Source organism: Apteryx mantelli, chromosome 2, assembly GCF_036417845.1.
Source record: "Apteryx mantelli isolate bAptMan1 chromosome 2, bAptMan1.hap1, whole genome shotgun sequence".
Taxonomy (NCBI): domain Eukaryota; kingdom Metazoa; phylum Chordata; class Aves; order Apterygiformes; family Apterygidae; genus Apteryx; species Apteryx mantelli.
In genome coordinates, this window is record NC_089979.1 from 29,435,866 (window position 1) to 29,453,443 (window position 17,578).

The 17,578-nt window shown below is 36.6% G+C and overlaps 1 protein-coding gene across 7 annotated transcripts in view; it reads left to right on the top strand.

The window, feature by feature from the left end:
* Positions 1–17,578, top strand: part of OXR1 (oxidation resistance 1) — a 279,502-nt gene that overhangs the window by 245,478 nt on the left and 16,446 nt on the right. For all 7 annotated transcript variants that reach the window (XM_067290410.1, XM_013954678.2, XM_067290409.1 and 4 more), the window contains one exon: positions 2,272–2,434. In XM_067290410.1, the coding sequence (XP_067146511.1) occupies positions 2,272–2,434 (163 nt within the window). The remainder of the gene's footprint in view (positions 1–2,271; positions 2,435–17,578) is intronic.

Genomic DNA, 17,578 nt, shown 5'->3' on the forward strand with positions numbered 1-17,578 from the left:
CAGTTGGGGCACTGCAGTTGAGGACAGATACGGATCAATTGGAGAGAGTCCAGAGGAAAGCAGCAAGACTAATTTATGCCTAGAAAGTGTAACATAGAAGTAAGTGGGGCTCTTTAATCTAAAAGAGAAAAATCAATGTCAAACAGAAAAGTCATGACATGTTTAAGTTACCTGCAACAAGAAAGGCAGTAGTATCTTTTTCATATCCACTGTGAATGGAGATGAGTAGTGGACTAAAAAGATATCAAGATAGCTGAGTTTTTCAACAGGAAGAATGGAGTCCATGCTAGCACATCACTAACCTACTTTTAAACGTTATACCCTCCAAGTGGTGAAGATCTTGTGATTTCTTGATGCAAATTCCCATCAGTAATTCTGGTATAGATAATCCTGTTTGGGCCAGATGACCTCTTGTGGTTCCATTCCACTCCATTTTTCTTGTTCTATTCTTACCACACTCCATTTAAAGACAGCCAAATGCTTCCTCTATGACAATGACATCTGGATCACTTGATTAAAAGGATTAATGTCTCAAGTGTTATCTTCAGCATAAAGCAGAAGTTACGGTGTCACCAAGTTTAAAAGAAATAATTCATAGCTTATCAGCCGGTATCTGATCTCACTGGTCTTGGCTACACCTATGAATGGTTTGTGTCTTTAATTGCATGGGAATTAGTTATCGAGTCTGCATCCATCCAACATGTGTCCTATTGATTCTGTAAACTAAAAAGATCAGATCACACATAATGGGTTTTTTCCTGTTTGTTTTCTTAATTCAGTGTTAAGCTTGCTGAGTTTTGCTCTGTAAGGTCAAAAATACTTAATGTCAACACACTTTTCTTTGTCAGCTAGGAGTGAGGAAGAGAAGTGTAGGCATCTGGCAATCTTGCTTCCTTTCAGTGTTCTTGATTCCAGATGAACCAGTCTGGGAAGGAATGTTCTAGAGTTCCTTCAGCATCCCTTTTTTATATACTTGTTCTAAACTGCTACAACTATATATAAACTTCTAGTTTGTTTAAAAATTCCTGGTTTTAATTTTCCTACTTCTTGTAAGACTTCTCTGATGCTGATAGAATTTATTTAGACCTATACATCTGAAATGTTTTGTCCTTTCACTGTTAGAGGAAAAATTCATGTTTTCTTTTTTCCTATTTTCTTTTATGAATATCACCCAGAAACCTTCAGTTTTAAGTGCCCTGACTTTGAATGACTGACCCACTTCAGAGGCTTTGATACATACCTGTGTACTAAATTCTTGTAGACAGAGGCACAGGAAAATCATAGCTGCATCTTTGTGAGCCTTTTGCTGCTCTATATCACTATTCTTCCAGTATTTAGCTTTCTAGGAGTTTAGTAAGGAGATGAAGAAGGTCCAGATATTGTTCTGTGTGCTAATTCAGAATGCAGATTCACTGTAATGAAGGTCCCTAAAGAAAGATGTAAGGAAGATTCAAACTCTTAGTAAGCAGGAGGCCACAAAGCCTTATTAGTCCTGAAGTGTCTTTTACACAATGAAGAGATACTAGTGGATTTACTGGGCATCCTTCTTCTAAAAGCTCTGCTTGTCCACATGCACAGAATGCTTAAACTAGTACAGACTAATGCCTATTAGGCTTGTAAATAACTTTCTTTTGGGAGTTGGGGCATTTTGTTCTTCCAAACTGGAGAACCATGCCATTTCTGGGAGATGACTTAAATGGAGGTAAATTCAATGCTAGTACTTACTGTAGTACTACAGTTAGGGTAGTTTGTAGTTTGGTTTGCTTGTGTATATACACGTTTTTCGGTCTTGTTTCTCCTGTAGTAATTCTCAATCTGTATAATTTTGTGTCTTGAGATTGTGCAGGTTTTCTTCAGGGGAGGGGGAAATGAAGACAAACACTTTCTTAATTCCAGTTTTGTATACCTTATATGAAAATTTTTATTTTAAAATGAAATAACAACTCTGAACACTTTCTCTTGATTTTGGAGGTTATTTCAGTTGTAAGCAGAGTTTTCCAATAGGACACTAATGGTGGAAGGACTGTGTGAGTATATGAAAAGACAGCTGGTCAACTGCTACCTTATGTTTTTCTTTTCCTGTAGTGTCAGCTTTGTATTATAACTAAACAATGAACAAATAATATAATGACTAGCTTTTTTTCAAATATATCACTAATAATCTAGTTTTTAAAAAGTATTTTAACTTTAAATATTTCATAATTGTTAGACAAGGTCTGAAAGAGCAAAAACTTACCTTTTCTTTTCTGTATCGTTATTTGACTTCTCTAGGACAGACCACTTGTATGTCTTCTTTATCCAGTGGAGTCCAGAGATATATGCAGAGGATACTGGGGAATCTATTCGAGAACCTGGATTTATAGTGATAAAAAAGAATGAGGAGCCTGAAACTAGTGAAGAATCTACTACTGAAGATGCTGCTAAGGAGTGGGAGGTAAGGAAGAACACTGTCAAAGATGGCTTTGTGGGTTTTTTTTTTGGTTTTTTAAGATACTTGAAAATACTTAACACTTTTTAACTATATTCTTATGAAAAATTTAAAAAATGCTGTATTAGTATGTTTACTATAATCATGATTGTTTAATCTGTGCCATTCTAATGCTTTGCTCTAACATCAGTTCCAGCAACATTTCACAATTGCAATTTGCTACATACAAAAAGGACTTGTAACTTAAAACTCAGAGTTGAAAGGAGTTAAAAAGAGTTGTAACTTATCTCAACTCTGAGTTTTAACTTTGATAAAGCAGACTTAGTTTTCAGTCAAGCTCTGACAGTTCTGCAGTTTTTATGTCCATATGTAAAATATTGAATATGCATTGATATGTCTCAAAACAAGGATGAAACTGCAAACAGGGAAAGTAATATATTAATGAAAATATTTTTCTAATATTCTAATAAAGGTTTTATCAATTAACTTCATAAATATATAAAATGCTGTTGCATTGATTAATATTTTAGTAATTAATATTCTGTAACTGAAACTATTCTGTAACTGAAATTATCTTTCAAATTTCTTTTGTAACAAGTACATTACTCCCATGTGAATCTGTGTCCACTGTGTTTATATGGACACATCTTTACACATCTACATGGTTTTGTTTTTTAGTGTACATACAGTTAAAGCACTTGTAGTTCTGTGCGTTCAAGTTTGTTGGTTCAAACTTTGATTCTTGTCGTATATACTGTAGGAGTATCCATCAGCATTGTTTAACTTGAGTCTCAGGATAGCAATCGCAATCTCTGACTGTAAGCCTGTTTTTTGGGGGGGGGGTGTTTTTTTTTTTGTTTTTCTTGGAGTATGTTGAAATTAGAGATCTGTTATACTTTTGCTTTTATGTAGAGTATAAAATCTTAAATTGTAGTAGCCTAACCATGAGTAATAGCTTTTCACAGCCCTAAAAGTTAGAATCCTAGTAGCATTCTGACTTCAAACTTCTCACTTAGTTGAAGTATTAGGCAGCAGATAACAGAACGCTAAGGCTCTGGAGCTAAATAGTTTGGCTTTGTCTTTGACTCTTCATATTCCAGTTCTCAGCATGCATGTTGCAACAGTATTGTTACCAGCAATATATCTTGATAACTCTCATTCAATGCTTTTATAAGTATTGATCTTTCAAAATTTTGCCTTTTGCAATGCAGGACAGACTGCCATGTGATCCTTATTATGGCTAAGGCACAGTATATCCTCCTTTGAATAGGCTGTTCAGTAACTTCATCTTAATCTAAATAGAGAACCATTTCCACTGAAAATATTTCATGGTGCAAAATTTTCATCAGGATTAAACACTAACTTTTCATGAGTTATTTCTGAAAGTACTGAAGGCAGTCCTCTTCCTAGAGGTGTCACAATATTAGTTTTATTATGGAATGATTTCACACCTTGAACCTTTATTTAGATCTCTTCTGAAAACAGAATTGTAGAAGGCACACTTCAAAAATATGGTTTATTATTTCAATCTGTTATGTGAAAATTCTCTCAAATTTGTTTGTCTTAATGTAATCCAGAAAATGATTTAATGGGGAAGTTAGTATGATTTGTGAGATGGATAACTTGTAAACATGAAGATGTCATGCAAATACCAAAAAATATGCTAGTGTAATCTTCTATGCATTTTAACTGCTGAGTAATATGACTTCTCATTACCTTACTTAAACTCCATTCTAGCACAGATCTGAAAAAGCTGTGAAAAGCTACTTTTGTGGTTTTTTTTTTTTTAAAAAAAAAAGAAAAGCAAGCTTCACTATTAACAGTACCAGATGCTTCCACCTGTCATTACACAACTCCATTATAGCTAGAATATGTGCTAGGAAGTATCAGTACATAGGCAGGGAATTGTAACTGCTGTTGTCATACCCATTATTCCCATGGGATTTCATTGCTTTTGTTCGGTATACTCCCTTCCTCTAATCCAATGAGCTGCTTCTCTGTCAACTCCTGATCATTATTCCAGGTAATCCAAGGCAGCAGGTGAACAGTATTTTGGAAACTTGTGTGCATTTCAGTTGTAGTATGCAGTGCTATATATATATTTTTTTAAGAGTCCTTAAGCTTTTGTATTCTTAATAGTTGTTCTTTGCATAAACTTGTTTGTTTCTTAATCTACATTTTGTGGATGCTTAGATGTGAGTGAAACAGCTGATTGTTATGTCTTACGCTTTAAAGTGTGGTATGATCAGAATGCTGTATGACAAGCTGAATAATGCGGAAGCAGCAGAGAACAGGAAATCTGGAAGTTTTTGGCTTCTTGAGACAATTTGCACAAACAGTATATAAAAATGCATCAAATAAACAGTCTGCAGAATAGAAATATTTTTTCCAAAATGTTTCGTGAAAGGTTGCCTTTTTATAATATAGAAATTAGAGCAGTATTTTGTGTTACATATATTGCGTGTTACGAATTTACGGATGTGTCACTATGTATGTGTTACTGTGTATTAAAAGCATGTTTAATAGGCTTTGCTCTTGTACTGGAGGATGAGATTCTTTTGAATTTCAGCAGTCTTATGTGCTATTACAATGTTTCTGTTAAATTAATCTTTGTGATGGAAGAGAGGTACTTTGGCATAGCACAATGATAATTTTCATTCTTGCTTTTACAATCGACTGAAGCAAAATCTGTGCTTTCCTTCAACTCTGTAGGGTGTTTCTTACTTTGCTCCACTTGTTTTCTACTTAATCTCCTCTTACTCTATAATTTGCAAATGAAAATTTGGAAGTGTTCACTGCTTGGAGTTATCCTTCTCTGCTCTTCTAGCTTTTCTAGTGGGAATCATGAATATGAAATCAGTGTCTGTTTCATGTATCTAATAAAACTGGTATAGTCTCTCTATTTAGAAATGAAGTAGTATCATACAACTAAATACAACTAAAACTTTTTGAGACTCTTAATTGCTTTCACTGTACCTTAAAACTTTCTGAAGAAAATTTTGTGGATGGGAAAATGCTGCTCCTCTTCCCCCCCCCCCAGCCCCCCCTTCCCCAGCTGGTGGAAGGAAATAAAGGATGGCTTCTAAAGTTAGACTTTCTTAAAGTTATCAGCAAATGAATAGTTAGCAGACTGAGAGCTGGGCCTATGGGATATCGGTCTGTGGAGTACTGGATACCCCAGAAGCTGGGTATTGCACTCTACAGCATTCTCACTTCATTAATTCTGACCTCAGCACCCTCTCCTCAGTCAGCTGAAAGGCTTTTGTACAAAATAAACTTGTCTGCCTTGTATTAAAGAAGACAAATCGAACCTTAATTCAACTGTCTTCTACGTGCCTTTTAGCACTTACCAATATATGGAACCGCATGCCTTTAACCCAACAGGATTCCTGCAAAAGATGACAGTTTAGATGGCCTGGAGAACTAAGTTAGGCACCTTCCTAATTTTCAAGTTCTTGAAGCTATAATATAAGGAGAAAACAGCTCTTGTCAGAGCTGTACAGTACAATTTTATATTAAAAATGTTATAAGACTATAACAGAAGGATATTAAATCTAGGCATAGTACTTGTTTTCTGTTATTTCAATATACTAATGTGTGTTGAAACTACATACTAGATGCAACAATAGTTGAAGCAGCTTTTGGTTTTTTTTTCTTTGGGGCTCTTTAATAATGGGAGTTTTTGTTATAATCAGAAATATGCCTATTAATGTGATTATATAGCAATTTCATCTCTTAAAATACTCTAAGTAAATAAGCCACCAAAAATGAAACTAATGTCATTGCTTATTGATTTTTGTTTGTTTGTTTGTTCCCAGACAGACCAATACAATAGCATAAGAACGAGCTTTTGTCTTGTCAGTCAAAAATGCAGCTTCTGAAATTGGAATATTAAATTCTGGGAACAATAATCTTATTTTAAACATATACACTGTTCTCGGGAAGTGTTTGAGGGTGGCTGTCTTCAGTGCACCGCATCTATTGTTTTTCATCACAGAACTTGGTCACCTACACAGCCCACTTGTGTGAAACCAACAGGAAGTTCTAAATCAACTGTGAGCAGAAGTAATTTTTTTCCTTAGTATCTGTCTAGCTTCCCCTAGCTTCCCTTCCTTAAGAAGGAAAGAGCAGGAGAAATAAGTCTCCATCTCCTAACATAGTATTGATCAAGAACCATTCGTGTTAAATCATAGGCATTGTAGAATTCAGCATTACAACTCTTCTATCATTGAAGTATTGCAGTAGCTTCTAGCTGAAACAGAATAATGCCAGCTACCCAAACTGCAAAAATACTTTGCTTCACACATTGCATTCTGTTTTTCCTGCACAAATTTATAAAGAGTTAGCATACTTACTATCCCATTTCTAGGTTGAGATCTGGTAAGCTGATAGCTGAATATGGAATGGCAAGGGTATAAACTAGAGAATTGATTTGAGTGAAAATACGAGATTTCATATGTTGTACTGTGTGTCACTTGTTGGCTAGCACTCTACTCTCTTCTGCTTGTTTATATTCATTTTTTTGCAGACAGATCAGTTTATTAGGGGGAAAAAAAATCCTGAATAGCGATTACCTAAAGGAGGACTATGCACTTCTGCCTTAAATGTCTCTATTCAATCAATATTAAGCTAAGTAAATAAAGTTATCCAGTGTAATTGGATGCATTTTGTTTTGTTGTCTGGACAGTTAAAAGGTTGTAGCTCTTAAGTGTGTGTTGCCATGCTGCAGATAGGCTGTTTCTGAGCTGGTACTCACTATGAACATTTATGGCAAGGCCATACATATTAACACAACAAGATGTGAGGCTCTAATGCAACTTAACAGATCAGTATGATAATCCACAGATACACAAAAAATAAAGGGGCAACTTATTTATCTTTAAGGGCATGCTCCTGGGGTCAAGTGTTTTGTGTTCACTTTTTTCCTCTGACTAATAAAAATTTTGTTCCCAGCAATCTGGGAGAAAGAAGGTTAAGGGCCTGCGGTGGAGGACAGATGAGGCAGCTTTTGCAGTCTCTGCAACTGCACTGCCTGATGCTGGTCAGAGGCTCCCAACCTGCTGCCCTCCCTCCCGCGGTCTGTCCCAGCTGCAGGGCTCGCCTGAACGTCCAAACAGGCTGGCAGGAGGTCTGACTAGGAAAGTTACTAGTGCCTTCATTAACCTTAAACTTTTGCAGTTATAGTTATCTGAAAAGTTAGTTGTCAGATCTAAGCAAGCAAGTTTATTGCTCTTTCATTTTGAGTGATTCTTTCTGAAGGGGGAAAAAAAAAAAAACTTTTGAGAAGCTCTGTGAGGAACCATTTTGATCTACAGAGACTAAAACATCCAAGTAAGCTGTTTGAGTTGTTTAAGATGGGGGGGGGGGGGAGTTCTGTGTTCTAGAATAAATTCTGTGATCATCCAGATTCCTTTCTTCCTCCCCCAGTTTTGGAGAAGTAGTGTTGGGTAGTGTTAATGAGCGTGGGTTTTTTCTTTTCTCTCTTTGAAAAGAATGATAGAATAGGCTGAGAGGGAGTTAGCTCTGTGGCCAGTTTTCTTTTTGGCTTAAAAGTTGCATCTCCACAGACTGTTAGAAATAGTTTTTCTGCATATTCTCCATTCTTTTAAGTTACAGCGATTTTTATAACTTCGATTTCATTTTTTTTCTTTTTATATAATTGTCTCATCTGAAATGGTTTTAATGAAGTCTGTCTGGTCTTTTGGTTGCTTATCGCAATATTAGCATGCTTATTTTTAGCATCTGATTTAGAAAAAAATGGATGTATGATTTATTGTTTGAATTTTGCACCATTTGACTGTGTGCATAATGTGCTATTGTACAGTTCCCTCAAACCCAGCTTTCAATGTGCCAGTGATAAAAAGTTTTTACTGGCATTCTTAATAGTTCTTGTAAGTTGGAACAAATTGATTTTTTTTTTTATAGTTACCAACTCCTGAGAAAGCTTTTACTAAAAAGGAATGTTTTACCAGTCTGAATTACTGTATGTCGAGTTAGATACTACTGCAAGATGAGGCATTCCAGTGCACAGCATGCTGTATATGCAAGCAAGACTTGTGGTACTGCTTTTGTTTAGGAATCTTGGTTTTTAGATTGCAGTGCAATAGTATAAGTGATCAATGATTTAATCTTATTATAATGCTGCCTACTGCTGCCTGTAATTTTAGCATTAGCAAAGTTCTTGTCATAGATCTCAATGTTGATCACTGTTGGTACACTATTAAATATCGTATAAGTAGCAGCTTAGTAGCAGGATATGCATATCCATTACTTTTACCCAGGACTCGGAGCATTAAACCCCAAACACCTAATTACCTTTTAGATTTTTAACTTGATCTGATCAATGTTTTTCATTATTGCCGTGAGGTGTGATTTCCTATTTTGTGGACTTAACAGCATTGCTTGCTAGCTTTTTCTAAGGGATGTTGTGTGTTGTGTATGTTGAACACTTCTGTTTAAATACACATCCCTGTTTAAGGGGGAAAAAGTTTGAATCATAATTCCAAAATACTTTTACTGCTGGGAATAGCATTTAACCATACAACATAGTTAGCATATAGACAAAAGGATTCACTTTGTTATTTTGTAGCTTACAAAAATAAAAACACTATAAGCTTAAGAGTTCCTGAATCTTTTAAAATCTAAAGAATTTTTTTTACTTTACTAACTACTGTGTGTGTGTGTGTTTAGTTGTGTTTTTTTTAACCCATTCAAGACTCTAAGAAGTAACTGACTTGATTTATATGCGCTTATCAGCATAAGTAATACAGAAACCATTATTTAATATTGAGTGCAGATTTGTTACTAGTACAGTTTGTCTATGGATATGACTGATTAGTGTAACATAATGCAAGTAGTTCTGGATTTCTGTATTTATTTGAATATTGCATAAGAAAACTGAAATTGTGCTGTATCTTTAAATATTTTAGCTTTTTCAACAAACTAGTACTCTGCAACCACCCTTGAACACAGGGAACCTTTCTTCTCTTGCACCGTCATCGCTTGGGATACAGCCCCCCTCCTGTACACTTGTTCATTTGTTCCTTGCTGTGTCAGTCAAATGTGTGCATCCAGCAAACTATCCTGTCGCCGCCGTGGGGCTCTGCCCGTGCCTGGAATTGACAGCAGGTAGACAGAATGCTTTGAATCAGCCTTGAATGATTTTTTTGGTCTTATTTTATTTTTAGAAGGGAAATGTCTCGGCTCTGGTATGGGAAGAAGGGAAGAAAGCACCAACCAGTTAATCATAAATTCACTCTGGTAATTTTCAGTATAGTCTGTTCATTTCCGTTACTGTATTCTTGTAATGTTATGGTGCATTGACAGTTTCTGGAAGTTTAAATTCTGAATGTGTAAACAGGATGGGAAGTAGCAGATCTTCATTACTTTCAGGTGCATATTTAATTGCTGATAATTGGCTACTAAACTAGTGTATATATACAAGGCTTTTAAATCATTCCATTAGCATTAGAAAAGGGTAACTACTTCGAGGATTAAGGGTTTCAGCAATTTTTTTGTTGGAGTAATGCATCCTATTTCAACAAAGTTCAATTTATAGCTAAATACTGTGAACAGTAATTTACCTTGATATTTAATCAGGAAAATATAAATCTCTGAATTGGTATTTGGTTATATCTTTTTCACAAGTTATTCTAACATATGAAAAAATAGGTCTGATAATACTTCTAAATGGATGGAGGTGAGTGTGCTATAGTCCCACTCTTGTATATACAATTTAAAAAAATCAACTGTGGAAACAGTGGTATGGATTAGACTTATGGAAGTAGCTGTTATTGTGCATTGTTTTCTTCAGAAGAGCTTAAATTTGTTGTAGAACATAAATGAAATGGGTGTTGGTGAAACTTCAAATACAGTAACGTCTTTGGAATAGGGAGGAAGTCATCTTGATATACGTCTAGTGGCTTACCAGCTCATATATGTAGAGGATATTTTTCATTTGGACTGTGCCTGCGATCAAGTTTTTACCTTCTTTGTAAGAGCTGCAGATCTATGGTTTCTGGATATGCTTTCTTGGAGATGCTGTTGACTTTTTTTAATCCTTATTTGGGGTCAAGTTACTTGCAGAAAATGAATTTGTGTTGTCATGTGGCAGTGATGTGTTCTCTGAATGTGCGTCAGTAACTATAATACTTTAGAGATAGTAATTTCTTAATTTTCCTCAATGGCTGTGGAATGTAGAATAGAGATGTAATTACTACATTAGCTCAAATATAATTGAAGCATGCCCTATGAAAGCACAGGAGGTGTGTGAAACTTACCAGAACTGGGTTTCTAAAAAAATAAAAATAACTATCTGTATCATTCAGCTTATTGAACAAGTAGTAGTATCACTTGTGTATTTCCTTAGGACCAATGCTTCACTTCTAGCCAGAGTCCCACTATGTTAATAAAAGTAGTAGTTATTAACTCTGTTACACAGAGTTTGTACTAAAGAGTTTGTGAGAAATTCCTTTGCTATGGGAGAGGTAGAGAACAGTTTCTCAAATATAAACATAAGTCAAATTAAAATATTCTTGTCTGCAGGTCTGTAGGGGTTTTCTTTAAGCGTTGTTATATCAACAAGAGATAGTCAGTGTTGTGAATCTTTTTCTTCAATGAATGATCACAATGCTAATGGGTACTTGTAACCTTCTTACAGAAGAGAGGGAAGGAGAGTTGGAATCCTTAGTTCTGTGTTAGGCAAGACAAAGTGGGAAGCATGTTATAGTCTGGCAGAATATATGAAGTGCAGGTTATTTGACTAAATGTTCCTTTAGCATTCTTCTGAAATTCAGATGGAAACACAGCTGAAGTGGACTAACATAAATAGTTGCTGGATGGAACTGAATCTTTTATTAAAATGTGGTTAGAAAGTATGCTTACTTGAAGCAACTAAGTCACCTTGGATTATTTACCTGAAAGGCCTCTGTTATGGTAGTGGGGCAAATTTAGACTGACCATTGGAGGTGTTGAACTCTTGCCCAGGATAAGAGACCAAAACCTTGGTGACTAAGGCATTATACTCCCACCTCAAAGCCAATAATGTCAACTCCCCACTTTTTTAGTAAATCTGTGTAGTGCTTACTGTGTCTCTTTATTGTAATGCAACAGAAAATATGCCAATAAGCTTCTAGAATGACAAAGCGCTTTAGACAAAAGACAGACAGTGCAACAGAACAAAGGGTGGGCTGCTGCTTTGGAAATGCCTGTCAGAACTGGAATGCTTTGCACAGCTTCTGTAGGCAGTTTAGCCAGAGGGGACAAAAACAATAGCAACTTGTTGTCTTTGGCTTTTGTATTCTTAAGATATTATATAAAGAGTTAAAGTGGTGTTGGTTTTAATAGTTTCAAAGGCTTGAGAGTCTTGCACAAACTCCAGGGTTTTTGATTTATTAGTTAACCGTAACTGGTAGATTAGATTGTGGAGGTATATTAATAGAGGCTTAAATGTGAAAGGTTTGAGTCTAGTGGTCCACCCTGTGGATGCCAAGATGCTGAGCATCCTTCTTTATTATAGAAGTGCAAGGTTTCATGAATCCAGTATTGCTGTTATAAAGATCTTCTGAAGTCAGTACAGTCAGTTTTTCCTATTAAATTTTGTACAGAGTAATAGTAATGAACTGCTGGTCCCAGTCTCTCTCTTTAAAAAAAAAAAAAAAAAAAAAAAAAAAAATGCAGTCCGGTACTTTCTTCTACTGATTATTCTTAAGTCTAGAACCTGGCCCTGGTACAACAGATGTTTGCCATACTCAGCGTCGATCGATTTGTTAAATCAATTAATTTCTTACTCATCATACCCCAACTGTATCTTCCATTGAATTATTAGGTGTTACAGTGTTTACATTTTGAAATATTAGGCCTCACAACAAAAGACCTCAAAGTACAGTAGTAGATGAACAGTATAAGTTGACAGAAAACAAGTGAACAGGGGAAGCTTGTATTTTCTGTGATTGTTCCTAATGGGCTACACAAGCTGAAGTTGTTCCTTAACCTTTTTGATGGAAAAGGGCCAACCTTTTCCACAGCTGGGGTGGGATTCAGTTGTTTGCTTCTAGGCATATGTAACACCTGCTTATAGCATAGCACTTTCTTGGCAATCTGAGAGAATATCTGCATGGCACTAGTAAAATTAGAATTAGTATCTAACCTTGATCAGCCTGCTGTCTTCTGGAGAGGCAGCTTGAGGTCAGGCACTAGATGCTTTGTGTTCAGGCAACTGAACCTCATCACTGGTTTCTCTATTTGTTAGCACTGAAACTTCCTTAAATTATTTTGCAGGATAAATCAACTGGGTCTAGAAAATCTAGGTATTTTTTAGTAATGCTGATACAGGGCTTGGGGGTTGTTTTTGTTTTATTTTGACAAAATGAGTTAAGCTGCCTGGTCTAACTCTAAGAAAATAATTTTCATAAATCTTACACATGTCAAACTTTTTTAAATATTTGCCTCTTTTTAGATAAATCAGTTCATTTGTTGGTGTTGCTGTATTTTTTAAATTATTGTGTTCTTGTATCTTGAAAATTATTTACAAAGGTTACCAGATTGTACTCTGTAAGCTTTGATTGCTCCCCTCCCCCCTCAAGTTCTCTTATTTCTGGTTCTTCCAGAACTACTTAATGTATTTGCAGTATATGTTAATTATGGCTTGACACCATTGCTGTAGGTTGAGAGCACTTTGAGACAGATACTAAATAGTCCATTGTGCAAAGCTTTGGAGACTATGCTAATCACAGACTGAATGTTGCTGTCTTGCAACATAGTTGGCCCTTCTATCACTGTTTTAGAAAACTTCTTGGTATGTAGAACATCTCTGAAAAAAGGCCAGGTGATTGGAATTCAAATAAAGAGCTATTAATTTCTCAGTCTTTTTTCCTTAAAGGGTTCCTTTTTTCCTTAAAGGCATAGGTGCAGTGGAAGACTGAACTCTACAATCACTTCCAACAATAACTTATTTTAGGTTCTATTTCAAAAAGATATTTAGGAACATGTCTGATGTCATGAGCATATAAATAGTCTGTGATAGATGCAGCAGACTTCTTATTATGCACACTTATTTTGCTAAACTGATGTTCATATCTGCAAAGAGGCAGAAGAAAACATTATACAGAGGATTTGTCTTCTCTCATTAAAAAATCAAGTGAAACTATACAGTCTTAGATTTAACTGTTCTTAGATTATTCTATAAATGCTTATCTGATGCAGTAAACACCCTGTATTAATACATTATTGTATTGTGATGTACACTTTATATACCCCAAATACTGATATTTGTAACAGAAGACTGCTTCTGCAATACCACTTCCTTTCAAGTAGTGTGTAAATGTTTTGGGAGAAAACTAAGTTTGTCTAATAGGCAGAGTTCGTAATTTTCTTTTATATAAAAATTTCATAACTGCATTCAATTTATGAATACTCCTTTTACTTTTACTGGAAGCCAGTTACAGCCTTTAGAAAGGGTTTGATTCTTTCTTCCCTCACCCTGGTTACTAATGAATGAGAGGTGGGCTAATTTTTTGAATAACTTCATAAATGGCCTGACAAAATTAAACTGCTTTTTATTTTTAACTAAATATTCTGGAACAAGAAGTGCAACTTTCTTGACTCTCAAGAAAAAAAATAGCTACTAATAAAGAAGTTTGCAGTTCACCTGATCTGACAAAAAATTTATTAAGACTCAAAGCAAAAATGTTCAGTTTTCATTCTCTTCCTCAGAATTTTTTTCATTTCATATTCAGTTAAGCATGAGGGTATAGATAACTGGTATTGAAGGGAACCACCTAATGCCATTACACCTTCCCTGTACTTATCTTTCAGAAGCCCTGTTCAGCCCTGATAGGGGCCCTCCCTTTCTCTAAGGAGACTATTTCAGCTATGTGTCAACTTTCTCAAAGTTCAGCTGTACTTGGTTTGAGAGCAGCAACTATACAGTTGTGTTAGCAAGTGTGTGTTAGTATGTGTATGTTGGCTGCTTTTGGTTTGGTTAAACAGGCAGAGATATGCTTCACTGATGTAAGCAGTAATTTGTGTTTACAGCTGTGCAGCAGACTGATATAACCAATAACTGAAAGGACTGGTGTGCCACCATATGTATGCCAAGCCATCTTTCCTGGACATTCAAACAGTTGTCACTGCGTTTTTACATGTATCATTGAAGGACAAGTAAGTTACATATAGGACTTGTGAGTTCTGTTTGGTTCACTGGATATACTAGCACAGCTTCCAGGAGTAGGCACTCTGACTTAAGCTTTCAGAAAAACTAGGTTTAAAAAATTTAATTTTTTTTTTAAAGGAGAATCGTGGATCTCTCTGGTTGAAATGTTAGTGGGTAAACTCTCAATCTGACTTACTGCATTAAATAATAAAGCTGTTGTATGTTCTGCAAAGTAGTTAACTCGCATCAGCCTGGTGCGGAGAGTCAAGCCAGGAAGCATTCATGCTACAGAGGCATGCAACTCATTCCATGTTTTCTCATCACTATTGCTATTATGAGTAGGTAGGCTAGTGTTTGATCTCTAAGGGTATATCCCCTGGCGTTTCAAACTTGATTAGCCCTTGGAATTGTTCTGTGGTAGACTGTTCCTTCCAGGTCCCTGAGCCAGTTTTGTCCTGAGGCACCCTTATCTCCTGGCTGTATACGTTCTTTGTTTTGGTCTATTCTATCCAGTGCGCAGATCAACCATAAGAGAATTACTGTTCCTGCTGCTCCCTGCATTCTTTTTGAAGCAGAATATAACTAGAGAGACAATGGAGAGTACTTTAGCAGCACTTTCTGATCCTCAAAAAGTAGCTTTGGATATCCAGGAGAATGGATGCTGATATGGCATAGTGAAGACACAACAATAATTAAAATACATAGCGAACTTCTACAGTTAGGCCTGCACTTCCAGTCCTGGGCAAAGTACCTAGATATTACAATTCTGGGTGCCTTGGTAACTTCTGTGTGAGGCCACGGACCACAATAGAAATTTGATAGGCTTGTCCTAAACCTTCAGGATACAATGAAGGAGAATACAGGAGCTGAGAACAGCATTTCTGTTACCAGCTGAAAGCAGACTACTGCATATCACTAGTCATTCCTAGGAAGGAAGATAGAGATGGGAAGCATACAGTGCTAAAGTGGTGCAAATATAGAGCAGAGTAACTTATTTTGAAAGGGATCTCAGGAGATCATCCAGCCCAGCCCCTTGCCCAAAGCAGGGTGAGCTTTGAAATCTGGTCAGGTTGGCTCAGGACCTTGTTCAGTCAAACTTAAACCACCAAGGATGGAAATTCCAGCACTGCTCTGGAAAGCCTGTTCCAGTTGTAAACCATCTTCATTATGAAGAATTCTTCTTTTCATCTGATGGGAATTTCCCTTGCTGCACCTTGTGGTTGATTCCTCCCAGCCTTTTACTGTGCACCTCTGAATTACAGCTCCTTCTCTATTCCCCCATAGTAGGTAGTGCAAAACAAATCAGATTTGCCATTCTCCAGGCTAAACAAACCCTGCTCCCTCAGCCACTTCTTGTATGTCATGTGCTTCCATCCTCAATCATCTTGGCGGCCCTCCACTCAACTCTTTCTGGTTTAATAATTTACTACTTGTACTGGGGGGTCCCAAAAGTAGGAACAACACTGAAGATGCAGCTTCAGGAGCCTCCCAGACAGGGGAATAATCACTTCCCTTAACCTTCTGGCATTACTCTTTCTTCTGCCACACAGTATGTGGTTAGCCTGCATCACCACAAGCGCACACTAACTGATGTTCAGCATGTTGCCCACCAAGACACCACTGCCCCCTTGTCTCTCCCAGCCCTTTTCTGCAAAGCTGCTTTCTAGCCAGGCAACCCTCAGCCCATAGTGCTGCATGGGACTGTTATGTTGGAGGAGCAAGGGTCAACTTTTGTTGAACTTCATAAGGTTTCTGTCATCTCATCTCCTCAGCCTCTTGATGTCCCTCTGAATAGCAGCCCTTGTGTGTCTGTCCAGTGTATTCACCGCTTTCCCTAATTTGGTGCCCTCCCTAAGCTTACTGAGGAGGAACTCTGTCCCAGCATCCTGGTCACTGATGAATAAATGAAACCATATTGGTCCCAGAAATGACTCCTGAGGATCATCACCAGTTAATTTTAAATCAATAGCAACAACCCTTTGAGCCCAATGATCCAGTCAGCTTTTCGCCCACCTTCTAGTTCACGCATCCAGCACATACCCAATTTGATTTGAAGACTATACTACAGGACAGTGTCAAAAACTTTGCTGAAGTGCAGGTAAATGTAGCATCCACTGTTATCTGTCCCAAAGTTAAAGAACTTGTATCTAAAAAACATTCTGCCCTTAAAACAACAGTCTGATATGATACATGCTTGTCTTTCATGGGTGCATCTTTCTAGGTGTTTCTAGTACTGTGCAAGAAATGAATGAAATATTGTATTAAAGAATGAATAATTCAAAGTTGAATGGAGTAGAATAGTTTTTGGAATGATCAGGAGAACAGCCAGAAAGTGAAGGGGCCAGAGGAGAGGGAAGAAAACAAGTATTTGTCTACTCACCGAATGCAAGTATGTATTATATACTTAAGTACTGGATTTGAGAGGGTTGATCTCTCTATACTATGCCTTTAATTATTCTCCTATCTGTAGCTTGACATTCTGTGACATGCTATTTGTGATGCTTATCTTTATTGTGTAGCACTAGTCTGTCATTATTCAGGCTTTTCTTCACAAGGTATGTCTAAGAATCCTAGTGTTGTGTGATCAAGGTGTGCCACAGATTCAGGCTGCCAAAAAGATATTACGCATGCACTTGGATAAATACCCACGTCTCTCCCAGGTAAGAAGTTAATCAAAACAACTTGTGCCCAGCATTCTGGGGATGCAGCCTTCTGCATGGCATATGAAAAACTCGTATTTTGATAACTGAGCAAAAAAGTTGATAAACAGTTCCCAAATGCAGACATATATTTGAAGGCAAGATGGCATTGCTTATAAAATTGTGTACATTCCAGTATGTGAAATTCCAACTACAAAATGCTATCTGGAATGCTAAAAACACTAACTTATGGCCCATTAATTAACTACTGTCTCTTATTTAAAAGGAACTGAGTTTAAAGAAGGAACAAAATCAAAGAGTCCTCCTCATATTCTTTTCAGGGTGAGGTTCACAATAGGG